This window comes from Thyridium curvatum (assembly GCF_004353045.1).
Source record: "Thyridium curvatum strain D216 chromosome Unknown NODE_118_length_84052_cov_77.280906, whole genome shotgun sequence".
NCBI lineage: Eukaryota > Fungi > Ascomycota > Sordariomycetes > Thyridiales > Thyridiaceae > Thyridium > Thyridium curvatum.
Window position 1 is genome coordinate 35,703 of NW_022156873.1, and position 27,595 is coordinate 63,297.

General features: G+C 56.9%; 7 protein-coding genes across 7 annotated transcripts; 3 read left to right on the forward strand and 4 right to left on the reverse strand.

Moving 5' to 3' along the window:
* Positions 1 to 512: 512 nt before the first annotated feature.
* On the reverse strand, positions 513 to 2,758 carry E0L32_011773 (uncharacterized protein; the record flags this gene model as incomplete). Its single annotated transcript, XM_031134540.1, has 3 exons — positions 513 to 2,179; positions 2,253 to 2,525; positions 2,605 to 2,758. The coding sequence occupies 3 exons, from the start codon at positions 2,756 to 2,758 to the stop codon at positions 513 to 515; spliced, it is 2,094 nt and encodes a 697-aa protein (XP_031000035.1).
* Positions 2,759 to 3,907: 1,149 nt separating this feature from the next.
* On the reverse strand, positions 3,908 to 5,939 carry E0L32_011774 (uncharacterized protein; the record flags this gene model as incomplete). The annotated part of the gene is made up of 6 exons (XM_031134541.1): positions 3,908 to 4,267; positions 4,332 to 4,493; positions 4,545 to 5,254; positions 5,316 to 5,407; positions 5,476 to 5,601; positions 5,668 to 5,939. 6 exons carry the CDS (start codon positions 5,937 to 5,939, stop codon positions 3,908 to 3,910), a joined length of 1,722 nt encoding a protein of 573 aa, XP_031000036.1.
* Positions 5,940 to 6,441: 502 nt separating this feature from the next.
* Positions 6,442 to 8,674, forward strand: E0L32_011775 (uncharacterized protein; the record flags this gene model as incomplete). Its single annotated transcript, XM_031134542.1, has 6 exons — positions 6,442 to 6,529; positions 6,596 to 6,670; positions 6,731 to 6,909; positions 6,977 to 7,611; positions 7,660 to 8,024; positions 8,088 to 8,674. The coding sequence occupies 6 exons, from the start codon at positions 6,442 to 6,444 to the stop codon at positions 8,672 to 8,674; spliced, it is 1,929 nt and encodes a 642-aa protein (XP_031000037.1).
* A 1,479-nt stretch (positions 8,675 to 10,153) lies between these two features.
* E0L32_011776 (uncharacterized protein) lies at positions 10,154 to 13,264 on the reverse strand (the record flags this gene model as incomplete). Its single annotated transcript, XM_031134543.1, has 1 exon — positions 10,154 to 13,264. The coding sequence occupies one exon, from the start codon at positions 13,262 to 13,264 to the stop codon at positions 10,154 to 10,156; it is 3,111 nt and encodes a 1,036-aa protein (XP_031000038.1).
* Positions 13,265 to 14,000: 736 nt separating this feature from the next.
* E0L32_011777 (uncharacterized protein) lies at positions 14,001 to 18,646 on the reverse strand (the record flags this gene model as incomplete). Its single annotated transcript, XM_031134544.1, has 4 exons — positions 14,001 to 14,332; positions 14,430 to 17,940; positions 18,047 to 18,443; positions 18,546 to 18,646. 4 exons carry the CDS (start codon positions 18,644 to 18,646, stop codon positions 14,001 to 14,003), a joined length of 4,341 nt encoding a protein of 1,446 aa, XP_031000039.1.
* A 2,321-nt stretch (positions 18,647 to 20,967) lies between these two features.
* On the forward strand, positions 20,968 to 23,204 carry E0L32_011778 (uncharacterized protein; the record flags this gene model as incomplete). The annotated part of the gene is made up of 2 exons (XM_031134545.1): positions 20,968 to 22,027; positions 23,020 to 23,204. The coding sequence occupies 2 exons, from the start codon at positions 20,968 to 20,970 to the stop codon at positions 23,202 to 23,204; spliced, it is 1,245 nt and encodes a 414-aa protein (XP_031000040.1).
* A 276-nt stretch (positions 23,205 to 23,480) lies between these two features.
* E0L32_011779 (uncharacterized protein) lies at positions 23,481 to 26,409 on the forward strand (the record flags this gene model as incomplete). Its single annotated transcript, XM_031134546.1, has 6 exons — positions 23,481 to 23,783; positions 24,731 to 24,775; positions 24,833 to 25,252; positions 25,412 to 25,497; positions 25,544 to 26,003; positions 26,062 to 26,409. 6 exons carry the CDS (start codon positions 23,481 to 23,483, stop codon positions 26,407 to 26,409), a joined length of 1,662 nt encoding a protein of 553 aa, XP_031000041.1.
* Positions 26,410 to 27,595: the final 1,186 nt, after the last annotated feature.

Sequence of the window (27,595 nt, forward strand, 5' to 3'; positions counted from 1 at the left end):
AGAGCATTCTCAATCGGGGCGTGTACATTATTGTAAATGATCTATCACGGATACACTCATGATCTTCACATCAGAAACAAACTTTTAGGTACATGTAATACCATTCCATGCTCCCACACCAAAACAACTTGGCCACTGTGGGGAACAAGCAAAAGAAAAATCAAAAAGAAAAACTTACAGCACCGAGGATTCCCCAGTCGTCACCGACCTGAGTACTGATTCGGCGATTGGCAGCTTGTCTATGGGAGAGCGGACGGGATCCCGAATTTTCTACCATCTATGGCCGTAAGTGATAGCTTGTGCGTTTGGTTCGATTCATATTGTCCTCTGGACCTGTTGGTGGCGATGAGCGTGGGACACTTTCGTCAGCTGGTGGGTGATCGCCGTCCATTCTTGTTACGACTACTTTGAATCTGATACATAAGAAACGTTGAGCATACACAAATCAGACATCTCTCCGTATCAGGCTTGTATATCCGAAATTCAACAATATGTCTCTATGTTCCTCCATCTCAAACGATCTGGAGTTCCTTGCGTGGGAACGCCGCACCAAACGCCTCGGCACTCTCCTTATCCTTGAAAGAGCAACTTGCCATACCCACCCTGCGATACGTATTCTCTTCCACGCGGTTGAGTGCCAAGCCATGAACATACCATTCCCCCTCATCGTAATGGTGAGCGCACACCAATACAAGAGAAACCTGGTTCGTGATATCGTCCAAGGTATCAAAGTAGACACTGGCTCTCACCATGTCCTTGCCGTGGAAAACGCGTCCATCTTCGCCCACGACGCTGAGAATGTTGAGCTCCGTCACCCCCCACCCGGCCTCCTGCCCTATCTCGGCCAGGCCACACGGCCCCTTCAAAGTCAGCGTGCCGGCAGTCACCTGCCCGGTGTCCTCTTCGCCGGGATGTGACATCTCCACCGAGATCGGGGAGGAGAGAGAGATTGTGTCTTCTTCCTGCGTGCATCCTCCAAGAAGATTGATATCCCCGTCAAGGCAAGCCCAAGACCATGACGGTGCCCTATACTCAGGCGCTCTGATGGCTGGATCTCGGACGTTCCACACCAACGTATCCATCAGCGTCTCTTCCCAGAGGCCGGCAAGATACCGGTGCGGGCCGGGCTTCATTTGCTGGAGTCGTGCCTTCATATCGTTGGCTAAACCGGACAGGGCGACCAGCTTGTCGCCGGGTACACTCAGCTTTCGACTAGCGTAGAGGTTGACTATCATATTCCAATCGACGAAGAGCTGCTCGTAGGGGCTCCTGCCATGCCTACGATCGGGCGCATCCAACAACTGCTTCCAAAGGCAAGGATGATGACGGTCTTGACCGGCCTCTTCAGCTGCCTCATCTTCATCTTCCTCAACGTCGTAATCTCTGTAGCAGTAGACACTCTGGGGATGCATTTCACAGCATGCCATTTCACGGCACTCCCAGAATAGCTGCTTGGACCCGAAATGCAGAGTTCGTGGGGTGAGGAGCCGTTCCTGGACGACCCAGGATCGCTGCACCAGAGGCTCGTGCTCGAAGGATAGACGCCATGACCAGCCCTCTTCGAGGCCAAACCTGAACGCCTTCTCTTCCCCGTCTTCGGTCAGCTTGAACCGGACAACCGTCGGCGCCGTCTTGGCCGGGTCCCGCTCAAAGAAGCAGCCGCCCTCGTCGTCCTTGGCCCCCAGCGCCGCGATGCTGAAGAGTGCGTTTCGGTACACGTCTTGCATGGTAGCCGCTTCCCTCCTCCATTCCTCGGCAGAGTCTTGAAAGATGCAGAGGCGGTCTATCCAGAGATAATCGACGTCAAAGTGCCGAGCGATGTCGACCGCATCTCTGAAGGTCTTTGGGAGATTGTCGACTGATTGCTCCCGGCCCAAGTCCTCGGCCGTCGACTTCAGCAGGCATAGCAGGCGTTCAACGGGCTTTGCACCCCAGCAATGGCTCAAGGTTACATACTGAAGAGCCGGAGGGCAGTCGGTACCCAGGACGATACGAAATGTACCAGGTTTATCAATCTTGAGCAGCCGAGTGGGTCGGTATGAACTCGGTGCCTCAATCAGTTTGCATTGGGGATGAGAATTGAGACAAGTGCTCATCCATTTCTCCACGATGGACCATGCCTTGGAGTCATAGTTTGACTGCCCAAAATCAAAGTTGATGTTTTGGTCGTATTTTGGGTCTGCTCCACGATTTTGTAAGTTTCTGGATGCCCTCCAGCTAGCGTAACTCTGTGATGAATGAAGCCGTCTTACCTCCATATGGGACAAAGTCAAACCCGCCGCATGAGTTTTCCACATCAACCATCATGACTGGCTTTGTCACGGCGGCTTCTGGATGAATCATAAGGTAGAACACAGAGAAGTAGCCAAGCTCCTGAATCTTGGGGTTGTCACCTGCATCCAGTCCTTGCCCGGGCTGAAAGCGGTTGCACATGGCGCATCCCTCTTGCATCGAAGCTAAGAACGAATCTCTGTCCTTGTGGTGACCATATACGTAATCAAAGGCTCCGTTTCTGGCCGGGCTATCTGTGTCTGCTCATTAGTTCAAAGACCTGGCTGCCGAGAACGTCCAATCAATGTGATTAAAAGGGCTCTTCACGCTTACCGGTAGCACCTGAGCCATGGGTATTATCGGGCTCATTACCGGCGCCATCGTCTTCGTCTTCATTTTCCAAATAGTCCTTGAGCAGCGCAAGTCGACTGCTTCGACTAGGATCCCATATTCCCTCCAGTCCTTCCTTGCAGATCTTGCAAAGCATGGTATCAGTCTTTGAAAACACAACTCGTAAAGATGTCGAGATGGAGAGAGATAGTATCAATCAAGGTCGTCGTCATCAACTGAGAAGGTCGTGAGAGCTCTAGACACTGTCGTCGTACGTTTTTCAAGCTCCCTTCTGTCGGGAATAACTGGCCAGATAGACACAGCCCCCGGGGCTTGTTGCTGCCTGAACACACACCGCCCTTTAGATCAACCACTAGGCATCCTGTGCCCCATGAATGCCTCCGTACCTAGCCGGGACCCGGAGTGGAGCATTTCTAACGAATCATGAGGTGTTTCACATGTATCTCGACATTCTTGAGAAATAAGTAAGGCAGTCAATAACTAAATGAGGCACACACAAAGGCACACATATACAGACTTTCCCATTCAAGAACAACCCCTCCAGATACTTCTGAGCTGCTGCAAAAATAAGAACAGAACTATGAACAAGCCCGTGATGGCACCCTGGACACATCTTCCCGCTTCCTTGAAGCTGTGCCAGGGTCATGAGACCTGCTCATGCGAAATACCCCTAGCGTTGCCCTTTTCCTATCCTACTGGACCTCGGATGCAGTAGCTTTCTCGACTTCAGCCTTGTGGTGGTCGTGGTAGTGGGCACCCACTGGCAGCTTGACATGCATGTCGATATGGAGTTGTCGCACCACTGCCGCCGTCATCCGCGTGTAGAGCTTATAGCAGAGCTGCGGCAATGGCACAGGCTCCAAAGGGGATACTGAGAAGGTAAATAAGCTGGAACGCGTTCGCATCGGACTGGTCCAACGCCATGAAGCCTGGCTTGCATGGTGCGAACAGAGAGAGTGTTAGTAGAGTGTAGCCGAGGCTTGTAGAGCTCTCATGAGCGATTTAACTAGCCTAGACCAGCAATGATGCCGGCACAAGGCTCCATTATGAACCAATCCAGACCGGTAACCAGGTTGCGATGTTTGTCTGGGACGATTCACCTAGGATAACAGGCATCATCCCTTGTACCCCAGTACACAATCTCAATAAGACAGACACTGAAAAAGGCTCACAGAAGTCACCACTAAGAATGGAAAGGGAATAGTTTTGCATTCTGTATGTTCAAATAGCCATCGTATTCAAGATGCCACATGATACCGATTGACAAGATTGCTCTGAGAAGCTTTCATAGTACAAATTCACTAGTCAAGTCCTCTGGCCAGCAAGGCCGATCCGTCCCATTAGTCCTTGTACCCTTGTCATACTTTGGCTCAACTTGTCCATCTGGATATTGAAGAACAGGCTTGACAGTCTTTATGTCGTACCCGATGCTTCGGCAGTGCCTCTCTTCAAAGAATTCCGGACGGAGCAGTTTGTCTGCATGGAACCTTTTCATCATTCCTAGGAAAGCAGGTGTCATATTGCCCATGGTATGATAGTGGCGGAACTTGGGGTTTCCATTTCGGGCCCAGAGATCATCCCAGACGTCTCGTGAATAGGTCCCGCAGGATCTCACAAGCCACTGCGAGTAGTAATTCAGAGCAGCCTAGATAGACATTTAGCTTCATACCCAATGTGTGTTTCAAGCCATTTGAAACAAAGATGCTCACATTGATCATGTATGACCCTCCGTCCTTCGCACGTCTAAGCAGACTGTCCAGGACACCAACTGTGCCGATAACACCGGTGCAATAGTCGCTATTAGGGAACACAGGAGTCACAGGCTCATCGTAGCCCATGGCGCGCCCGAACTCCATCGAAACACCACAGCACTGTACAGTCAGACATGGCTTTCTGCGGGAATGGGCTCGGAAACGACTTACTGCATCGCTGATTTGCTGCCATCCGCTTCGGCCTGCCCAAGGACCATGCCACCCATAGCAATTCTCCCTAACGACTACAATACCCCTATCACGTCCTTCACAAAGACGGATGATGCTATCAGCATCAAATCCAAACTTATCAAGCACCCCAGGCCGGTACCCCAGCACAACCACATCCGCTTCGAGAATCAGCTGCCTCATCTTCTTCCTATCGTCTTCAAGAGTGAAGTCCAGACAGGCATTCCATTTGCCCCAGTTAAGATCCTGATGCAACAGGGAATAGTCAGGAAGGCGAGGGCATGTGATGCGCATAACGCTTGCCCCAAGCTCTGCGAGTCCTCTTGAGATGGCTGGGGCCGCGATGATGCGGGTCAAGTCAACCACCTTCAACCCACCAAGGGGTCGCTTTGGGGACGTTTGCGAGTTGTCTGTCCACCAGCATGGAGCTTGCAAAGAGTTTTTGATCTCCTTGAGCTCATACAACCCCACGTGCGCGTTGGCCTTTCCGTGCTCGGTGTTGAAGTATTCCTCACTGGTGTAGCAGATCGTCCCAGCTTGGCGGTATTCTTCGTTCTCCAGCCGATCCAGCTCTTCCGCTGTCTTCTGGCCAACTGCTTGAATGAAGGGTTGAATAGCCTCATCACTCGACGCAGCCTTACCTTCAAGCGGCATACCCAAACTGCGCAGAGTGTGGTCCGGATTCAGACTGCCTATTCATTCCTTCATTAGTGTCTAGAGACTTCGTTGACCGTTCACGGGGGTTTCAGATACCGTGCAAGTGAAAGAACCGCTTGTCCTGGGTCTGATATATGTTGGTGGCAGCGACGCGGTACGGGTCTCTGAAAGCGTTCCCTTTGTCCCAACTATGAACCAAGTCGTGGTGGGTTAGTTGAACATTGCATGCGTTTCAAACGCCTTCGCACCAACTCACCTGGGAAAACATTTCTCAAATGCTTTGCGTCCCTCACTAGACGAAAGAGACGCGAGAGAAAGAGCCGAGCCTTTTGGATCTATCGTGAAGATTAATGTCGACATGAAGAACAGTTGCGCATGATCCCTGATGGGGGAGCCAAATCAGTATTGTTTGGCACCTGTTGCCATCTTCTTTGCTAGCTTGACATACGTATTGATGATCACACGGGGTGGACTAATGCCATATTTTCGTACTAAAAGCACATTGAGCATTGATGCTTCGAGAGCCTTAAGTGCCGAGATGCTCTCGGCAAATCGCCAGATGATTGGGATCGAAGGAGTTTCAGACCCCTCGAAACGAATCGCAGCTGCACATTCTGTGATTTCTGGTGGCAGCGATTTTGCAATCAGAGGGTTTTCGAGTATTCCCGTTTTGAATACTCCAGCAGCTTGTTCCGGTACCGAATAAGTCTCCTGTGACATGGTGGGCAGTGTAAATAATGTTGTTTTGCTTGGCTGTGACTTTGGAAGCATGGACAAGCTGGTTCCTGGACTTGGAAGAACTATAGGAAGGGTGTCTAACCTCCGGAGGTCCCAGACTGGGTCTCTATGAAAGTTGATGTTGGCGGCAAGGCGGCTGGAGCAAAGACATACCCCTCGCGCTGTTTCGCCGTCCACGGGGTTGAGATGATGCCTCGGCTCCTGTGGGTCCAACGAACTAACCTTACCTTACAAGTGAGGAGACTGTCATTGACAAACCATATAATTTGTCAATTCCTTCAGTAGTTTGTCAGTGAATATCCGACACCCGCTCTTTGAACTTCCGGTGTGCCGAGCGTGTATATACAAGCTAGGGCCCAAACTGCTAAACTTCTCGAGTGGCGTGGAAACCAATAGCAGAGGGTTGGATCAAAATTGCCAGATCAAACCCCAGGATTGAACTGCATCACGCATTACAACACGACGAATATTGCTAAAAGTAAAAATGAATCAAGTATCTGGAGGTCGTCCTGACAGGTGGGAGGAGCGTGGTCTGCGGGAAGTCCGGATTGCGAACTGTTCTGGAGCGCGAGGTAGGCGACACGACCCAGCTTGAATGTCTCGCTGGACTGTACCTGAGATTTTAACAAAATGGCCAGGAGATCCCGGATACCAAATGAGACGTCAGGCAGAACTAGGAGATGTCGACTTCATCACAGGAGACTATCTTGCAGGTAGGCGAGTTTCCCCAAGCGCAGAAAAATGCTGAATGGCTAAACGAGAGCCACGCCCAGAAATGAACATGGCGGAGCATGCCGAGACATATCGGAAAGGCCAGCATCCCGGCTATGAACCTTTCGCACTCCAGGGGCTTCGTGAGACCCTACAGTTGGCTGCCCAGAAAGGCATCAAAATTGTGATCAACGGCGGATCGCTCAACCCTCGCGGACTTGCTCAGGAGACAATGAAACTGGTAAATGACTTGTCTGTATCCACATTCGTCAACACTGCGTAGCTAACCTCGAGAAAACACATGATAGTCGTCTGACTGGGGCCTGGACCTAAGGATTGCCTTTGTCTCCGGAGACGATCTTTTCGAACAAGTTAAGGAAGATATTGACAAACTCCACTCTGTGCCTGATCATTTCGATGCCGCGAATTCCAAAGTTCCCATCGATCCAGCTATACAGAGCTTCGCAGAGAAGCCCTCGTCGGATTCGATCGTGTCAGCCAACGCGTATCTGGGAGCCAGAGCGATAGTGAGAGGTCTCGAGGCCGGCGCGGATATCATCATTTGCGGACGCGTTGCTGATGCTTCTCCCGTCATCGGGGCGGCATGGTTCTGGCATTCATGGTCCGAGACCAGCTATGACGAGTTGGCGCAGGCGCTGGTCGCAGGCCATCTGATCGAGTGTTCAGCCTATGTGACCGGAGCCAACTATGCAGCCTTTTATGAGGTGGATCCCGAACAGCTTCTCGACCTGCCCTTCCCCATTGCTGCTATCGAGTCAGACGGCACTACCGTTATTTGCAAGCACGCCAATACCAAGGGGCTGGTGACCGAGGATACCGTTAAGTGCCAGTTCCTCTACGAATTACAGGGCAATCGATACCTTAACAGTGATGTCACTGCAGTATTGGATGGTATTAAAATTGATCAGGTTGGGCCTGACAGGTAAGGTCGCTCTTGTCATTCATTATTAGACTTCTTATGGCTTACCAGCCTTGTGCACATTACCAGGGTGAGGGTGACCGGGGTTCGGGGTCAGCCGCCTCCTCCAACAACCAAGCTCGCTATATTCTTCCGCGGGGGCTACCAATCCCAAATCTTGCTCAACGCGACAGGATATGCGACCATGGAGAAGTGGGCGCTTTATGAGAGGCAGATCCGTTTCGGCCTTGGCAAACTGGACATAGTTGACCAGTTCCAGGTGCTTGAATTTCAAGTCATTGGTGTGAATGAGCCTGATCCGCAAAGCCAGCTTGCGAGCACAACCTACTGCCGCTTGTTCGCACAAGCCCGTACACCAGACCTTGTTCAAAAGCTTCTCAAGGTTGTCGGGGAGTTCGGCATGCAGCACTTCTCAGGTACGGATAGGCCTAGGATCGGCTGGACGCAATATAGAAGTACGCTAATCAACGTTACGCCAGGCTTCCATCTTTCGCTGGATCTCAGAACAGGTCTACCATTGCCTTTTTATACTTACTATCCGGCGAAGGTGCCTCAAAATGAGCTGAGGGAGGCTGTCCATTTTATTTCCAAGAGTGGTGAAGTCGAGAGATCATTAGATGCAGGCCATCCACCACAGTACCAGGAGATACAGGTCCGAGATGACTATGAAACGGTCTCGCCAGTCAGCCTAGACACCTTTAAGCCTACCACCGCAGCAAGGCTAGGAGATGTTGCCCTGGCGAGATCGGGAGACAAGGGTGCAAATCTCAACATTGGCCTTTTCGTGCGCAAGTCACAGGCCTGGCCCTGGTTTCGCACCTTCATGACACGAGACCGGCTACGACAGCTCATGGGCAAGGACTGGTCCGAGGAGTATCATGTTGAGAGAGTCGAGTTTCCGAATTTATATGCTGTCCACTTTGTGATCTATGGAATCCTGGGGAAAGGAGTCAGCAGCTCCTCTCGGTTGGACTCGCTGGGCAAGGGTTTTGCGGACTTCATCCGGGACAGGGTCGTCGATGTACCTACACACTTCCTACGATCATCGCAGAAAACAAATCTGTAGCTTAGCGATCGACAGCAACTAAGGTCTTTCGATTCTCGTTAGTTAGTGTCAATGAGAACCCGCAGTCTGATGTATACTTCATATTGGATCAAGATCTCCGATTTCCCTACTTATAGCTCGTTATCTAGTTAAGCGATGGGCAGTAACTCATCCACGTGGCCGACAATTGAACTTGTAGGGTTGAACCCATGAAATGTGAATGGCAGATGGCTTGGCAGGTGGTCCCGCATTGGGAAACTTGATCGCGTTCTGATTAGCTCAACCGTTGCTGATCCTGGGGATCCGGGGGCAAAACTCGGCCTCGCCGACGGCGGGCGTTGATGGTGCAAGGAGCTTGATCCAGAGGACAGTTTGTACAAGGTTGGGCTTGATGATCGACGTCACATCGCACCTTTGGCTTGCGACAGGCAAGGTAAGCTCATATATATGGATAGGTAGCTGGAATGGGGTTGCTTGACCTGAAAGAGAACAGAGCCTTAACCCTACCTAGGTAACCTTTTCGAATGGATGAAATAACTGAACATGGTACTAATATCCCAACATGCTGTCCTGTCCAACTTTCACAACGTGGGACTTGGAAGATGCCTCGGCATGTCCCACCCCAACCTCCAGGGCATGAATCGCGGCCAACCCAGACCAGTTTGGCTGGACGGTGTGGACGGGCTGTGTGGCCCATGGATGTTTTCCGGCCTCCTGCTGTGCCTAATCTGTTTTACTTACTCATGCAATGCTCTCATAGTGGTCTCGAGAAGTTGATCCTGACTAGCTAGGCCAGTCTACAAGTACATCACTATTGAGGAAGGCAAGCAGGCAGAAAGAGAGGGACAACCGCCATGTGTGATGTTAATAAACTTGTGCACATGGCTATAGAAGACTATTGGGGCTTACAGGGTGAGAGTGATATGAACCATTACATGCATCTACGTCTGAGCATAGATCACAGCCGCAAGATAGCTTCATTTTATGGTATACTAGAAAGTTATCTAGGACAGACATCCAAGGACAAATGTATATGTGCGTATGGATTCCCAGTGAACCTTGAGTTGACATCAGCTCACGGAAGAGAGTTGATTGTGCTCAGACGCGAGCCTGATAGAGACAATCAATTATACGAGGAGCAAAGATGTGTGTTTCCTATGGAAAGGACTCCCTATCTTCGAGCTGAAATATTCCTCAGGACATGGTTGGATTACTTCATTCGTTGCTCTGCTGAACTGCACTGTTCTTATCGTGTTTTCTTGCCTTTAACAGGGAATCAAGAATTATGGTCAATTCTGCCGGAATACCTAGACGTCAACAGATGCCTCCCTTTCCTCGTGGCCATGCGCGCTTTTCCTTGATTTCCACTTTGTCTAAACCTACCAATCCATGACCTGTATGCCGTAGATGCGAACCCCAACACGATCTCAAACCATCACCACGCCCGAATCACACATCTGCAATATAATACGCCCGCCTCCCAGACCAGGCACAAAACATCTACACCTTCAACCCATCCATAACCCCCTCCAGGACTCTCCACCCCTCGCTCCCCTCCCACCTCTCCCGCCCCTTGCTCATGACGCTCCGGACCGCACTCCTCGCCTTGCCCCTCCACCTGCTCCCGATCTCGGGGACATCCTCGCCATAGTTCTCCAGCAGGCCCACCAGCTCGTCCGTCCGGCTCACCACGACCCCCCACGCCCCCTCGTCCTCAAGCCAGTTCTTCCTCCTCATCTCCTCCTGTCCCGCGCCCGCACCACCGCCGCCGCTAGCCCCCACGGCACCGAGCGTAGCCCCGACGCCGGCGCCACCGACCGCCGCCCGCCACGCCTTCTCCGCGGCGTCGATCCCGCCGGCGTAGTCCCTCCGCCAGACGCGCTCCCGCGAGACGAGCTCCCACAGCTCGCTGCGGTGCGTGATGAGCGGCACGACGTCCCCCTCGAGCAGCTCGACCACGGCGCGCGCCCCGCCGCCGCCGCCACCCCGCGCCGGCATGTGGTCCGCCGCGTCCGCGCCGGGCCTCGGGGTCGGCAGCACCGCCTCGTTGACCAGCAGGCGCAGGGTGCCGTCGTCGACCGCGTCCTCGGTGCCGCGGATCCCCACGACGGCGCGGGTGGCCTGCACGATGTCGGCGACGGCCACGGGCCGCAGCCGCGAGGCCAGCGTGATGACGTTGTCCCAGATGCGCCAGTTGTCGTGCGCGATGGCCGCGCCGCGCTTGTACGCCGACAGGGACTGCGCGAGCAGCGCCGCCGGGTTCTTCTTGTCCCGCGCAGCTGCCTCCACGGCGCCACCATCCTCTTCCTCGTCCTCCTCCACCACAGCGCGCTCCTCCCTTGCTTTGTCCTCCCCTCCCTCATCCTCCTTCTCCTTCCTCAGCGCCTCCACCGTCTCGACATAGAGACTGTATAGCGCGCTGCCGAGGTTACTCCACGTCCGCGCGTCCTCGCCACCGACCACGTCGCCCGCCGCGCCGATCGCCCGACTGAAGGATTCGGCCGCCTCCTCGAACGCGCCGAGGCGCAGGTTGATGTCGCCCAGGCGGCTCCACATCTCGGGGCTCATGCGGTTCACGGCGACGGCCCGGCGGTACGCCTCGCGCGCGCCTTCCCAGTCCTTCTGCTGCAGCAGGTGCTCCGCGAGCGACTTCTGCGCCCGAGCGTACCTGTGGCCCGACAGCTCCCACGCGCGGACGTAGTGCGCCGGCTCGCCCTCCACGTCGCCGAGGATGCAGTACAGCCTCGGCGCGCCCGACGGCGCAGGCTCCCTCTCGGGGCCCATGTAGTCCGCCGCCTTGAGCTCCGAGACGTCCACCCCCTCGGCATCGGGGTCATCTGCCCTCCCGTCCGTCCGCGTGAATAGCCTCCACCGCAGCACCGCCCTCGCCTTGTCCTCCCCACCACTGCCGCGGCCATCCTCATCGTGCTCCGCCGCGGCGCCGCTGCTCGCCTGGCACAGCGCCACCTCGGCCCACAGGCGCAGGCGCTTGAAGATCTCCAGCGCCGAGACGAGCGAGCCGACGCTGGCCCACGCGTACGCGAGCTCCGACTCGAGGTGCCACCGCGGCGGCGAGGCGAGCGCGTGGATGTACCGCAGCCGGACCTGCGGCGGCGCCGACTCGGACGGCTTCGCGGCGGGGAAGAAGGACGTGGGTTTCGGCTGTCCAACATCGAGGTCCCGGCTCGACTCTGCATCCGGCTCGGTAATCTGCAGACTAGGGACGCTGTTCTCGAGGTGCTGCTGCTCGGCGGTCTTTTCCTCCTCCTCCGCGGGGCCTTCCTCTCTTGTCGCCGTCTCGACGACAACCTGGTCGACCAGGGCCTGCATCTGCAGGACGCCCCTCTCTATCGTGCGGCTGCGGTGCATCTCTATGCGCGACCGCACGAGCAGGGCCTGCGTGTAGATCTGCCAGTTCCGCGACTCGTCGTCTAGGACGCGCACGGCGAACGGCAAGATCTCCTCCGAAGTCAGCGAATCAGCCGGCGAGAAGGCGTCCTTGAGCGTAGCCTCCGTAAGCAAGATGATCTGATCCAGCGGCGACAGCGGCCCCTGCTCATCAGGAGCCATACCTTGCAGCGCTGGCGGCAGTCCAGTATCAGCAGCAGCGCCCTTCGCCTCCGCGCCGTTGGCCTCCTTGTTAAACTCAATGCCCTCGAGCAGTGTATCATCATTCAACTTCAGCGCCTCAGGCGCAACACCACCGCCATCCCCTCCCTTCTCGCCCTGCCTCACCTCCGCCCCGCTCTTGGCCAGCACGACAAGCTGGCTCGTGCTCTTCTCCTGCCACCGCGTCCTCTTGCCCAGCGCGCCCGACAGCGCGTACGCGAAGCGGCTCCTCTCCGCCGCAATGCGCAGCGCCTCGCGGGCCTTGGCGTCCATGCCCAGCATGATCAGCACGTTGGCCTTCTCGACCAGGAACTCAACAACCCCTTCCTCCTCCTCCTTCTCCTCGCCGCCCGCCGCCGCGACTACCGCCTGCTCCACCTCCCGCAGGCTCTCGAGGACGGCCTCCTGCAGCGAGGGGACGTCGCTCCACTGCGCGGCGCGGTTGAACACCGACCCGGGCCCGAGGGACGGCTGCGTCAGCAGCCGGTAGTGCCACGCCCGCCCGCGCAGGCGCATCCACATCCACTTGCCCTCCGCGGCGGAGGCGGCGTCCTGGGGCCCCTGCTCGAAGGCGAACCGCGCCAGGGCGAACAGCTCCGGGTGCGGGACGTGCGCGTACGCAGACGAGCCGTCGACGTCGAGGCCGCGCAGGCACGCCGCGCGCAGGGCGTCCCTCTCCCTCTCCTCCTCCTTCTTCGTAGTAGCCGTAGTAGTGAAAAAGAGCGCGTCGACGGCGGCTTCCGGGCCCAGCGCGGGGCCCGTGACGTTGGCCTGCAAGAAGGCGTTGAGGGCGGCGGTGCCGACGGCGAGCGCTGCTGTGCCGTCGTCATCGGGTTCGCTCTTTGATGCCTCCTCCTCGACTGCCTTTTTCGTCTCGGCGGGGTCGAGATGTGCTGCGACAAAACGCTTGATGATGGACTGCGCCGCGGGGGAGGAGAGCACGGCGAGATACTGCCCCGCCTCGACTTGGGCAGCGAGGTCGGCTGCCGACGACGCTCCCATGTCGATGTTGCAGGTATCTGAAATTGCAACCTCTTGCTCCGTATAAATTCCTGCTTAGGTTCGATTTTGAAAAGAATCTCGGCTCTTGATGTCTCGTTTGATGTGCCTCAATCCGCAGCTTGTCCGTCTTATCGATCGTGGGGTTGTGAAAAAAGTTCGATAGCTTTGGCCTTATCTTATCGCGATGCCACCTTCAATTGATGTTCAGTTTTGTGAAGGCTCGTGGCTTGCATAAAACTGCAGGCCCTGTAGACTGCACTTACATAAGCAGCACAACAACTTCCACGACCACGGGCACACATGCATCGACTTCAGGCACAATGGCATACTTGCGTTAAATAGGAATGGAGAAATATATGGAGTGAGAATACACGCATATCAATACACACCGCTAGCCAGCCCCTTCAAAGGAGACCAAGGAGGGCCCCAGGGCGGCATACATAGACTACACACTAGTCAATACACACACGTACGTACACTCTCATCGCTAACTAATGATACCATCGTGACGAGCGTTCTCGCTGTTTTGTCGAGCAGGCTAGCTCAAACATCACATCGCCGTGCACCCAAACTTTCTTTTTTTCTCTCCTTCCTCCTTATCCCCCTCCTTATCCTTCCTCCCTCTCTTCCTCCTCCTCTTCTCTCCCTCGTTCACTCCTCCTCCCTCCTACCCAGCTCGCCCACCCTCAAGCTTCCGCCCATCAAGATCCTCTTCCTCCTACAGGACAAGAAGAGTCTATTTCTTGCCCTTCTTCCGCCCGGGGACGACCTTGAACCCGGCAGGCATGCCCTCCTCCTTGCCCGCCTGCGGCCCCTGACCGCCGCCGGCACCGGCGGCCGCCCCGCCCTTCTTGGCCACCTCGCTCCACCCGCCGCCGGCGCCGGCGCCCTTGCCCGCGTCGGCCGCCGGCTGCTTCTCCACCACGCCCCGGTCCGCGAGCTTCTTGCGCCGGATGTACTCGTCGGCAAAGTGGCGCCCGTCCATGGTCGTCGAGCTGCCGTACACGGCGTCGGCGATGAGCTGGTGCTCCAGGGGGAAGTTCTGCAGGGTCGCCGCAAAGGTATCGACTGTATAACAAGGCACGCATTAGTATTGTTCCACAATGTAGAAAAGCAAACAGATAGAATGTGTAGACGAGAAGGAAGAGAAAAAAAAAAAGCTCACCGTCAATACCGCCAGTGATGCCCCGCGACAGCTCCCGGTGCACCCACTTGTTGAACTCGTCCATAGCTACGCTGCCCGCGTCCGTCTTGGCCATCGTGCTGACGCTCTGCTTCACGACGGGTCGGGCCGGGGCCGCAGCCGGCACAGGCTTGACGTTGCCGGTGCTAACGGAACGAGACTGGGCAGACGGGCCCGTGGGAATCTTAACCTTGCCCCCGGCGCCAACCGTAGCCCAGCCACTGCCGGCAGGCGGCGCCGCGCCACTGGCGACCATCGCAGCGGCAGTCGTGGGAGCCTGCGCCTTGCTAGCAAGATCTGCGTATCGCTTGCCCATAGCAGAAGTAGCGGCAGCAGCAATCTGCGAGGCGTGATCCTTCGCAGCCTGCGAAGCATGGTCCTTGGCGGCTCGCTGCTTGCGGGCCTCCTCCTCCCGCTGGATGTCAGCCAGTGTCTTCTTAGCCGAGGCCGAAGATGACGCAGCGTTCGCGGGAGCCACCTTGGCGGCGGCGGGCTTGGTCCACGGGCTGCTCGAGCTGGTGGTGACCGGAGAGCCGTTGCCCCAGGTCGACGTGGTGGGCAGGCCGGGCGCAACTGCGGCACCAGCCTTCTCACGCTCGCGGATGGCAGCAGCCTCCTGCTCAAGAGCGGCGCGGCGAGCGGCAGCAGCCTGCTCCTCGGCCTTGGCAGCCTTCTTGGCCTCGGCCTCCTGGATCTCCCTAAGGCTAGGGCCCTTGTGACTCTCGCTTCCGGGGTCGCGTGCCCACGGAGCCAATGGAGGGGGCTGGGCTGCCACACCGCTCTCCGGTGTCTCGGAGCGGGAGCGGCTCGCGTACTGGTCGGGCAAAGTCGAACGGGTGCGCTGTGCCGTCGGTGCAGCGATAGGGGTCGAGCCCTGCTGCTGCGGAGGCGGGAACGGCATGGGTAGGTCGGCAGGCTGCTTCCAGACATCCTGAGGCGGGGGTTGCTGCTTGGCAGCGGCAGCTGCCGCCTGAGTCTTCTGCACCTGCTGGGTGAGGGAGAGGCTTGCCATGTCGAGCTCCTCGGCCTGCGCCTCATCAAGCATGCGTGCAACCTCGGCTTCGTTGGGAAGACCATGGGATGGGTCCTCGTTGAGCTCCTCATTGACCGTGGCCATCCCTCCATTCTTAGCAGCCTCTTCGGCGGCGTCACGCGCGGCGCGCAGATTGTGAAACTCCTTGAGGCGCTCGCTAAAACCCTGGGTGTCCTTCTGGAGCTGATCAGCGGCCGGCAGGTTACTGCGCAAGCTACTGGCATCGGAGCTGCGGCCCTGCTGCAAGATGTTGGGCGCGCCGGACGGTTGTAGGTTGGCCAGCACATCGCGCTCCTGCATGCTCAGCTCAAACTCAGCCGAGGCCCCCTGCGCCCCAGAGGGTTGGGTTGCGCCGGTTTGAGCCTCGAAAAAGGCAGAGTTGGGTCCAATAGCGCCGACCGGAGGCTGATTGGGGCCGATGGGCGAGGCGATGCTACCGAAACTGGGTTGGCTCTGAAGGCTATGGGCGCTTGAATGGTGGTGCAGGGCCGAGGGGAGGCCACTAGCACCAGGCATTGGCATCTTGGGGAAGGTGTGCTGAGCCATGAACTCGCGCTGACGTGCCATCATGAACTGTTCCTCCTGCTTCCTACGCTCGAGGTTGTTCTGTTCCTCTGCAGTCAGGGTCCTGCCAAAGCTCGGGAAGGCGCCCACCAACGGAGGGATCACACCACGGTCGCCGGTGGGAAATTGCTGCCCAGACGAGGCCGGAGGGCCATGGGGAATACCCATCTGGGGAACAAGGAACGGCTCACGCGAGTTCCCAATGCGGCGGATGAGTTGGCCGAGAGGCTCAAACTCGGCATCCTCGATCTTCTTGACACGAAGGTCAGGCGTGAAGAAGTTAGCTTTGTACCAGTCGTTCATCTCCAGCCCAGTGAAGGGGCCCTGGATTTGACCTTGAGGGTCGAGGTAGACCCAGCGCATCCTGTCAGGCATCACCATAGATCGGTGCTGACCAGCGGGCTCGCCTGCCGGCTGGCTGCCTTGGAAGGGAGCGGGCTGAGCTGTGGTAGTCAAGCCGTGCTGAGCCGGGCCAGATGTACCAAAGGGACCAGGAGATCGTGTGGACTCGGAGAGTACATCCTCCAGACCACCGCGTCGCAAGGGGCTATTGGTGTCGCGAGCCGGACCCGCCGACGCTCGACCAATGGCACCCAGAGGGTTGACCTGGCGGAAATCGGACCCGGTGTCGCTCAAGTTGTCCTGGTCTTGGTTCTGCATCTGCGCCTGAAGGGCGGCAGGGAAGAGAGCGCCGAGCTTGCTCTGGCGCATGGAGCCGCCGGCACCGATGCTCGACGTGGACGCAGGGCCAAACATACCCATGCCACCAAAGCCGCCTGGAGACTGCAGATCGCTAGCCGGGCTGAACAGCGAGCTCCCAAAGGCGTTGCCAAAGCCAGACCGTTCCCGATCTGGAGTGCCGGTGCCGACGGTGGAAGGCCACCCGCCAAAGGTGTTAATGGCCGGGAAGCCCTTGGCACCAACACTCGACGTCTGGCTCCGGTCGCTGCCGTCAAAGGGACCTGTCGGGAAGCCGCGCGAGATGGAGTTGAGATTCGACATGTGGTCTGGGATCCCGCCGAGGCCCTGCGAGGTCATATCGCCGGGAGCATCATCCGCGCCGTGATCGCCCCGCTCAGGAGGGCTGCGATAGGGGTTGGTCTGGGGACTACCCGAGCCTTCCGCTTCGCCACCCAAGTTGAGCCCAGACATGCCAAAGTCGACCGCCGAGCCTTTTACGGGGGTCTCGTATGGCTGACCTTGGTGGGGCGAGTTGACGTCCTGCCGCCCGCCAAGGGCGTCATCGGCTGCAAATGGATCGGTATCGGTGCGTGGGCGGGATCGCCAGGAGCGATTCGGGTCGGCGGAAGGCTCAATGGCCTTGCCTACGATATTCTCGGAGCTGTCTTTGGGGATCAGGTGCGCCAGGCGGCTCTCGCCACGGGACAGGCCCACGCGCTTCTCGCCGATGGCCGAGGTCGGCATAGCGAAACTACCAAAGCCGCCCATGCCAGCACCAGACGAGGTGCCGGTAGCAGAGCCCCACAGGTTGGCAGCGGATCCGAACCCAGAGTTGCCACCAGGCGCAGGGTCGCGCACAAGATTGCCAAAGCCGCTCGTCGCCCTGGCAGCTGACGGGAGCTTTTGCTCCTCCTCGGGCTCCTCGAAGGTCGACTCCTTTGTGTCTAGGCTCTTCCTTCCAAACCACGGGCCATCGTCACGCGAGAAGCGACCGGTGGCTGTTGGGGATGCGAGGCCGGCGCCGGGGAAAGGATTCGTATCGCCAGTCTCGCGTCGTCGGGTGCCGGGACGCGAGGCTGTAGAGGGCGATGACATGCCGTAATTGCTGCCGTGAGAAATCGACGCCTTCCTGCCGTTGACACTCCCTCCCTGGTGAGTCCCTTCCTTATTTTGCTGCGGCGGTTTCAAGGTTGAGTTGACGTCCGATGAGAAAAGCTGTTGTTGACAGAGAAATCAGCACAAAGAGTTGGAAACAAAAATCGATGCCAGAGCTGGCGGGCTGCGCCTGTCACGAAAAGATCCGAGCACAAGTAGCACGTACCTCCCTCTCCTCGGCCGACATCTCCTGCAGGCCGATGGGCTTGACCTGACCATTGGCATCCCAGCAGACGCCGGGATCCTGAGGAACATGGTTTTCATTCGTTTTACCCCATCCTCGCGCCGGGGTGCCGTTGACTTGGCCCGGATTCCAACCGCTGACGAGCAGGCTGGAGAGGTCCACCGAGGGAGCCTGAGCCTTGGCAAGCGCCAGCAGCTGCTCCTTCGTGTATCGCAAAGAGCCGTCGGTAGGCATTGAGGGCGGTAGGGTGGGAGGATTTTCAGTAGCTGGCGTCTGTACCGGGGTGATATCGGAGGCTTGTTGGCTATGGCTGAAGGGTGCGTTGGAGGGACGGCGGAAGGTGAGCGTGCCATTTGCGGATCGGCCGTCACGTCGCGACCTGGGGGGGAGGGGAAGGAAAAGTCAGCTTCAAAAGATGCAAATGAAAGAAAAACAGCTCAAAGGGCAGCTTCAAAGAGGCACAAGGAGATTGAGGACTCACCACTCCCCGCTGCCGCTGCCGCTCCCGCCTCGTCCAGCTCTGGCATCGCGGGATTGGCCTGCTGCCGCAGAGGCAAAACTGGAAGGAAGGCCCGAACTCATTGTGGTATGTCGATTGCTGGTGTGGAAAAGCCGGCAGTACCGCGAAGTGGCAAGCCAAACTGATTGCTGTTGACAAGAGGGGACGTGTTGGAAGGTTGGAAGGTGATCTACAATCCGACACGCGCAGCGAACAGTAGACGGGGGGAAGACGAGTTTGAGTTTGGGTCGCGACAAGAGACAGGCAGATTGTGGCAGACCAACAAATTAATGATACACGTAGAAAGCTGCTCAAAGACTTGCTCGAGTGGAATTGTTATTGGGGGGTTCGTGATGGTAATCGATCGGGACTCGCTGAGGAGAACGAAGTGCGGTGGTGGTGGTTGCGGTGGTGAAAGGGAGGAGAAGCTTTTGCTTTGATGCTTGAAGGCAGCAAAAAGCAAAATCGAAAAAGTTCAGATTTCGGTGGTGGTGGTGGTGGTCGAGGATGGTGACTAGCCCGGCAAAGCACAGGCTGCACTGACGTGGAGGACTCCGTGCTGACTGGAGCTCTCTGCTAGCTTTTCTTCTTCTTTCTTGCTCTTAGTTGCGCATGGCCCCTGCAAAAGCGAAAGGTACCTACCTCCTCCAGTGACTACACAGCGTTAAGTACCTAGGTAGCATAACTAAGCACTGGACCCGCCCCAAACACAAGGAAGGCACGCACTCGAGGCACTGAACCACCACCCAAAAAATAAGGGAGAAAGGGGGACGTGCATCAGTGCCTGGCACGTGATGCTGATCCACTCCCAGCAAACACAGCGTTTTTGCAAGGGCCCTCGGGCCCCAGCCACAGGAAACACTCCACTAAAATTGAAGCCACCCGTGGTGGTGAGGATGGTGAGGATTGAGGCCACTTCCATCGTTGATCATGGCGTCGTCAATGCTCGGGAGCTTTTTTCTTTGTTTTAAATATTTTGGTCCGAGGCATTCTGACTACCTCTCTCTATCAGTGCATCAAGATACCAACGATGAATTAAATGAGGAGCCCATACCATACCAGAGCAAACAACCCGTGGCGGCTGACCACAAATGATGCTAAGAATGCCAGGTGGCATCGGGCCGCAGATGTGTTGTCTGCCGGAGACTGGATCCGTGTGAAACAGCAACACCAGACTCACTCAAGCAGCCAGATGCATCCATGGAAAATGCAGTCGTTGTCGTGTCTCAGCAACTCGGCTTCGGTGTCGATGTTGGCCATCGCCAGATTACTCTTGAGTCAACAGTGTTTGTATCGTGCAGCACGGTGGCTTCTCCAAGTATTCAAGGTTACTTTGCCCATCTCCACGACTGATTATCATCTGCTCCGATGCCGAGAATCAACACTTCCTGTGATCTTCGATCTTCCTGTCTACCTAACTCCGTGTTCAAAGTCAATGTTGACCACTTTCTCCTTCTTTTACGCTCTCACGGGCACACAGTGATCAATGTTCACTCCGTCCATCAAGAGGGCATCTACCCCTCTCCGCTGCTGCCGGCTCGTGATGCCGTGACAGTTTGGGCCATTTTGAAGCATATCAATGCTCTCACCCAGGATGCCTTCCACTGCTCGGTGGTCGTCATTCCGCGCAACATAACCTGGCAGCCCAGTCTTGCGCAGCTCATAACGTGATTGCTCCGGTTCCCTCTCAACGCAATCCGCTGAAGTAGCCTTCGCTTCCATCTCTCCCACGGCTGCCATGAATGGCCCTGAAAATCCTGCACGACCCAATATCCGGGAATTAATAGGCGCTGTCATATTCACACATCCCGGGCCAATCGGGTCGTGCAACGACCAACTGTGCAGCCGGCACCGCATCTACTGCCATGTCTCTCCATCTCTCTGCGCCCTGCCCTCCTCCGCTTACGCACCCCGGACACACATTCTCATCGCAACATGGCATGCTCCGTGGATGAATGTCTTGGCGTTTCCAGACCTCCGCATCAAGGCCTAGGTCCTGCCAGGGATATCCCAGACTGTCATCACGATGCATGCAGCCCAACTACCGAGTGTTGGCTGGCCGAGTACTTCGTCTCCCTCCTCCCTTCACTATTTGCCGTCTCAAAGACCCCTGCATACCACACGGTAGCCTCCACGCGTCCGCCCAGGATGCGCTTCGACCCTGGAATCAGGACAACTTAATTACCATGTCGCCACTCTTGGCTCCCTCGCCGTCCTATAAATCCACGCGGGTCACTGTGAAGTCCCGGGAACGGCTCCTCGGAAGCCCACAAAACGATTCAACCTCTGAGCAGACATGTCCTCCTCAAGATCCCGTGTTAGTTCCACGCTTGGATAGGAGTAGCACCGAGGATAGTCAACACGAGTCTCGTTCATTCCAGCGGTCACTACAGATATCTTTGCGATGAGGACGCGCAGGGATCGCAAGTTCCAGCTGTGGGACATGTTGTCCCAGTTCGTCTTCCTCGGCGGCGCCCTCGCGGCCAACCTGCCCCTGACCACCGACGCCAACTGCAACTGCTACCGCACCAACGCGACCACGTCCAACTACTTCGCCCACCACCTCTTCTTCGACTTCCGCAACCTGCCGCAGTACGCCCGCGTGCCGCCCCTCATCGGCGACCCGGACGGCAACACCCAGGCCGCCGTCGCGAGCAGCTACTTCAGCCTGCCGCAGTGGACCAGCTACTGGGCCGCCCAGAACTGGAACAACAGCGAGATGATGCGCATGAACAACTCGGACCTGTCGGGCAGCGACGCCACCGTGCTCATGGTCAACTCGCCCAACAACGTCTACGTCGACCGCGACCGCGACCCGCGGCCCGCCTCGCAGACCCACCTCGTCATGCGCACCGCCCGCCTGGCCGCCGGCTTCCAGACCGTCGCCGAGATCGAGTCCGTCTCCACCGGCTTCCGCTTCCTCTCCATCCGCATGCTCGCCCGCACCCGCGGCCCGCCCGGCGCCATCACCGCCATGTTCACCTACCGCCCGCCCGCGGGCCCGCTGCCCGTGCAGGAGGCCGACCTCGAGATCCGCACCCGCGACCCGGAGAACGCGGTCCAGTACACGAACCAGCCCTCGTGGAACGCCGACGGCGACATCCCCGCCGCCACGCGCAACACCACCATGCCCCGCGGCTCGCGCTGGACCGGCTGGGCCCACTACCGCCTCGACTGGACCCCTTACCTGTCCACCTGGTACGTCAACGGCCAGTTCGCCAGCAGCATCGCCTTCCAGGCGCCCCGCGACCCGGCGCAGGTCATCCTCAACTCGTGGAGCGACGGCGGCAGCTGGAGCGGCAACATGACCGCCAACGCCACGGCCGCCATGCAGATACAGTGGATCGAGATGGTCTTCAACAACACGGACCCCGTCTACACCAAGTTTGGCAGCTGCAAAAACGTCTGCAGCATCGATGAGACGCACGTGGTTGGCACGCCGGTGCTGATGCCCTCTGGTGGAGGTAGGCGCGCCGTCATTCCCCTTCCCAGTTCGATCCTGGTTGCGGCTGTGCTGTTTGCATGTACTTCAGACTGGCTAATGATGGATTCCTTCTCACCGTTGTAGGTAAGCCGCCCCAGACTGGCGGCGGTCAAGGTGGCTCGGGGGGCCAGGAAGGTCAGGGAGGGCAGGGTGGGCAGGGCTGCCAGTCGAAAAAGTACGACCAGTGCGGCGGCAGGAATTGGAACGGCTGCAAGTCGTGCGCTGCGGGAACGACTTGCAGATTCAGCAACGACTACTACAGTCAGTGTTTGTGATGGAACTCGCAAATCACGCCATCTGCCAAAGCTTGTCCGGAGAAGCGTCAATCCAGTGATACAAAGTTAACAAACCGGCCCAAAAGTGGGAATTTTGTCTTTGTTTGGCCAGCTCACATGATGTTTATGCAGGGTGCTACCACAATCTTCAACACTGGGCTAGACCTAGAAAACGATACATATTGTTCGATTTCAGGAGGTCAACAACACGAATGTGTTGCTATATCTATGATTGCTCTCAGTCATTCACTCCGGGTTTGACAGCAAGCCCGGGACATTGGTCACATTCTTGGACAAGCTGAAACGAGACGGCAAATTCCTCTCTTCCCGCACAAATTGTTCGATTCTCTTCCAGTACTGGCTGTTGTTGTCGACCGAAGAAAGTGCGATTGCTTTGCACGGCAAGCTCTTATCTCTAGCAAATACAATCAGATTTCTCAGTGTCACCAGATGCATATTATTCATATAGATCGATTGTGTGTCCTTCTCTTCACATCTCTCGAAGTTCTACCTATAACTCAGTTGTTGATGATCACTGCTGTGTATGTCGCTTGTGCAAGACCCTATAGAGGTGGCCAGGATGAGGCGAGTATATAAATCGACACATTCAACATCTTCTACTTTCTCTCTTCTCTCTACCCTCTAGGTGAGTCCGTCTTGTCTTCGGCGTTCGTTTGCCCAATTGACTCTCCCTTAGACATCCCTCTCTCCTCCCTACCCCGTCTCGTGGCCGCTACCTACGACATCTGGGACATCGAGGCGGCGATTCTTGTCCAACAGTACGTCAAGGACCATGAGGCTACCTTTGAGATCAAGAAGGTTCCCCCTGACAGCGACCATCGCTCGCCTTCAGAAGTCTCGGTTTGCCGTCACTACGCTTGACCTGATGTTTTCTCGCTTCTTTATACACACGAGCATCAGATACCACACAAACGCCCATAAAAGCACGAGTGCTGGCGATCTCGGAAGTTTGCATGGCATCATCACCGCCGCGTGCGCGAGATTTATTTCTTGAAGGTAGGCTCGCCGCTCTCTTCCCCCCCGTCTCGTTCCCTGACTTGTCATCTATATATATTGATACCACCATCTAGCAAATCTACACTCGCTCCCCCACGCTCTAAGACACCCTAGTAACTCGCTCACACATGCACTCCTGCCATGTTGACGAGACTATGGGTCGTCAACGCCCCCCAACTACACGCCTCTACACGGGACTTGCAGACAATAGAACAACCCGTCCTAGTCAAATCACCAAAGAGTGTTGTCTCAGTGGGACGTGAGCTGGGTCACTCGGCTTATATATATCCTTCTACCATGCTCAATGATGTCCTCGTCACGCAGCCTCGATCCGGCGCTAAAACCGGTTCAGCCAGATGGGCCGAGGAGCGTACTTCACCGGCGTGTGCACCACACCAGCGCTCAACGGCACGGGCTAGAGAGAAGCGTCTCAACGCCGCTTATGTGCATTTTGGCAAGCCAAGATAGCCGAGAGAGCCCTCTCCACCCTCAAGCGACAACTGAGGACACGTACCGAGTGGCGTGGCCATCCGGACCAGGCAGGCCTCCTCTTTCAACCAGAACGAGGAGATGCCTGACTGGAATCTCCTGGAGATGCAATTGAATCGCCTCTACGCCGCAGCCATTTGTGGAGCGGCCGATATCACAGACGACTACAACGATCACTATCCTCTCAATAGTGATACTCGAGAAGGCCCGCGAGGTCTGTAGGGAGAACTCAATCGCCCAACCCTTCGCCGCCGATGGGACCGGCCAAACTCGCGAAGCCAAGGGCGAAGCATTCTCCGGGGAGCCCTTGACCAGATATGTACAATGCGGACTTCACTTGGGCCTCACGCACTGAGAGTCTCTCTACCGCCACTCGATGCCTTATGGTCATTTGGGTTTCCGTGCAGCAGACATGATGCATGCATCTTTGTACAGGGTCAACTCCAGGTCATTATGGGGATCTGGGTCGACAACATAGTTATTCCTGGGGAGCATCATGATGCTGTACAACAGTTCAAGGCTTTCTTCTGCAACCGTTTCGCCGCCGCGGTTTCAATCTTCGAGGGCTCTTAAGGACGGCCTATCACTCCAGCCGTCGGCCTGTGCTCATGGCCGATGCCGGTTATCAAACCCCAGCCAGCCAGACTGCTTCCTACTGCTTTCTTCCCTCTCACGCCGATGTGCACCATCTTTCGAGCCATCTGGCCAGCCTGATCCAAAAGAGCTTCAACGACTGACCTCGAGCCAGAAGAAAGCTTGGCGCGTGCGGCATGTTACGATCTCTCCATATAACCGCGTCAAAGGACGTGTCAACCTGCCTGCCGTCATCGTACTACAGCTTGGAGGGAGAGACCTTGCAGTCGTCTTCATGCCAGTTTCAATCCCTTGCTGCCCGAGAATAGATTCATCCTGGCATGACCGAGGACCAGGTCAACCGGATGCGCACCGTAAGTGGCTCCCTCCATCCGGGAACGCATTCTATTGCTAACACATCCGTCCTCCAGCATGTCCAGGGCATTGTCACACTCAACGACGAGTTTGATATGCAGGACGAAGTACAGTCACTGCTCCTCTCCAACCTCCGGAACCTCCTCGACCGTATGGAGGATCGCAACAGCACTGATGCCGACGACCCGTCTATGGCCGACATCGACATGGACTCTGAACTTGACTTTACTTTCCCCTACATAGCGCCCGTCGCTTTTCAGTCAGACAATCCAGACTGCACCCTCGATAATACCCAGTGCTTTGTAGAGAGGGTTCAGAATGGTTGGTACATACGCCCCTACTCCACTCGCCTCCGGCCTCCGGACCCGACGAACTTGCCCCTTTGGCGCAGGGCGATCATCAAGGCTGAGCTCGACTACCCATTTCAGGGTCGTGCCAAACTGTCTGGAGGCGATCAGACAGCTCTACCCGTTCAAGTGTGAACCCGCGCTGGCTAGATTACAGCCGATTGACGCGCATTCGACTTGAAAGCACAACCGTTCTTCACTTCCCGACCGATTCTCCAATCTTTCTCAGCGCGCTGGATCAAAGATGCATGCTTATCGTTCCCATACGGTGACCTTCGCAGTCCCTAGTCCCGCAAGTTCCTCAACTTTGGTCACTCGTACGGCGGCGAGATCATCAGCATGAATCGTGTGGATCACGAGCGAATACTCTCACCGTGGACAAGGACGACGATAAGGCGCACAAGGCCGCTCATTTTCTAGCCTGCTCCAAGGACAATGCCCCTTCAGCGCCGTCTTCGACGTCGGCGCCGTCCTGAAGACCGTCTTCCTGCGCCGCAACATGTCCACCCCCCTCGAGCTGCCGGACGGCGTCGTGGACTACCCCGGCAAGGAGCTGAAGGGCGCCAAGTTCCAGACCGTCCAGGTCAAGCTGCGCGGCACGGGCGCCGACATCGCGTACTCGAGCCTCAAGGACGGCCTGTACATGCCCGCAACGAGGGCCGAGGGCTCGGTGAAGCCGGACCCGACACTCGACGAGACACAGCCGGCAACCATCAACGCCGGCGTCTGGCGCAAGCTGGACATCCTGGCCGTCGACCCCAACATGCTCAGGCTCCTCAGGCTCGACGAGGAGCTTGGCGAGTTCGGACCCGTCGAGTCCGACTTCAAGTTGCTCGCCGACTACGGAGAAGGCGACGACGACTATGCGGCTGAAAACCTCGTCCAAGAAGGCGAGGGGCAGCACGATGGCCATGAAGGGCAGCCACTACGCCAACCAGTGCACTAACTGTTACCAAACGCACAACAACGCTCCCAACGAGGCCACGACCAACGCGACTCTGGCGGTGCCCGCCGGCCCTTACGATGGCCCACCGGCTCCTGCTCAAGAAGGCCAGTTTGTTGTTGGCCATGCTGACGGCATCCTCGGCATCAGCGGCAATATTGGCGACCCCGATGCCTCCCTGAGGGTGGCTGCAGAGACGGCCTTGGCAAGCGCTCGGGCCAAGGCTCCCACCACTTGGGCCATCACTTTGGCCACAATCAAATCCACCTGTATCGCCACCATGGCGATCCTTGGTGTCTGTGCCTCTCTCTGGGCGTTTTTCACTCCACGTTCTCGCGGTTGAGATCGATGGCGCTTGCGCCGACTACGGCAAAGGTACGATCTAGGACCAGGCAAGAGCGAGTACAAGAACCCTGCACTCGGCGAGCCCTGGGGTCTCCTTTGGCGACGGAGGAGACCGCTGGATCCTCGAGCTACAGGCAGAGGTCGAGAAGGCATATGAAGATCGCACCCCGTTCGGGGGTCAGCGGGACGGCGGCCTGAGCTATCCATTTAACGCGACGACCGGGGACGCGCGCGGGCCACCCCTGACGCGCCGGGGCATGCTGGGGTTCCTGGTGGCGAAGTCGCCCGCCGTCCAGTACGTCCTCGGGCCAACCCTCTGCCACAAGCGGAGGCGGCCGGCCGGCGGAGACGAAGGCGAAGGGTTCGACTTGCAGAGTCATCGTCTTGGCAGTATCTGGAAAGACCGGACAGTAGATACAACCACGACCAACCCATTGAGGAAGAAGCTGAGGAGGTCCAGGCGGATGACTCTCAGAAGTATGAGGAACCCACATGGGTCTCGGAAGCACGAGAGGGACTCTACGATGATGACAGGGAAGAGGATATCGACAATCAGGACCGTCCGGCCTTTGAACCCTTTAGGAAGAAGATGGGAATGGTCTCTCAACTCCACCGGAAGTGTTGATCTTGGAACCGAGGATGCCAAGAGTACGGGGGAGTGTTGGAATGAGTGTACTCCAGACATCTTGGGCGAACCAGCCTAGTGTACAGATGTAAGTTATCTCCCTCAGCTGGCCTTAGGTGGCTGCGGAGGGCGCTTAGAAAACGAATATCTGCCCGGCAGATATTGGTTTTCCAACGCCCTCCCACAGGCCCTCATCCGCATCCATTTTCCGAAGAGTCATACTGATAGCATGCAGGATCGCTGCCAACGCCTTAGCCCTGGTCGGCGCTCAGGTATACAACGTGCCAAACATCACGCTCGGTGGTTGCATAACTCGGATGTTGTATTGGTCTTGCATATCAGGATTATGAGCCATGACAACCTTGGTACGGTTGACATGGAGTATGGACTAGCGCAAACCGCACCCCAAAAGGAGATATCCATCCAGCTCAAGGATTCTCGAGCTACAGCAGCCTCCTGCATCAGCTCCCCACGGAGGCGTTCCACCTGGGCTCGGCCACGCGTACCCGAACCGGGTGAACGACTTCGCATACATCTTCGGCCTGATACGGAAGACGTC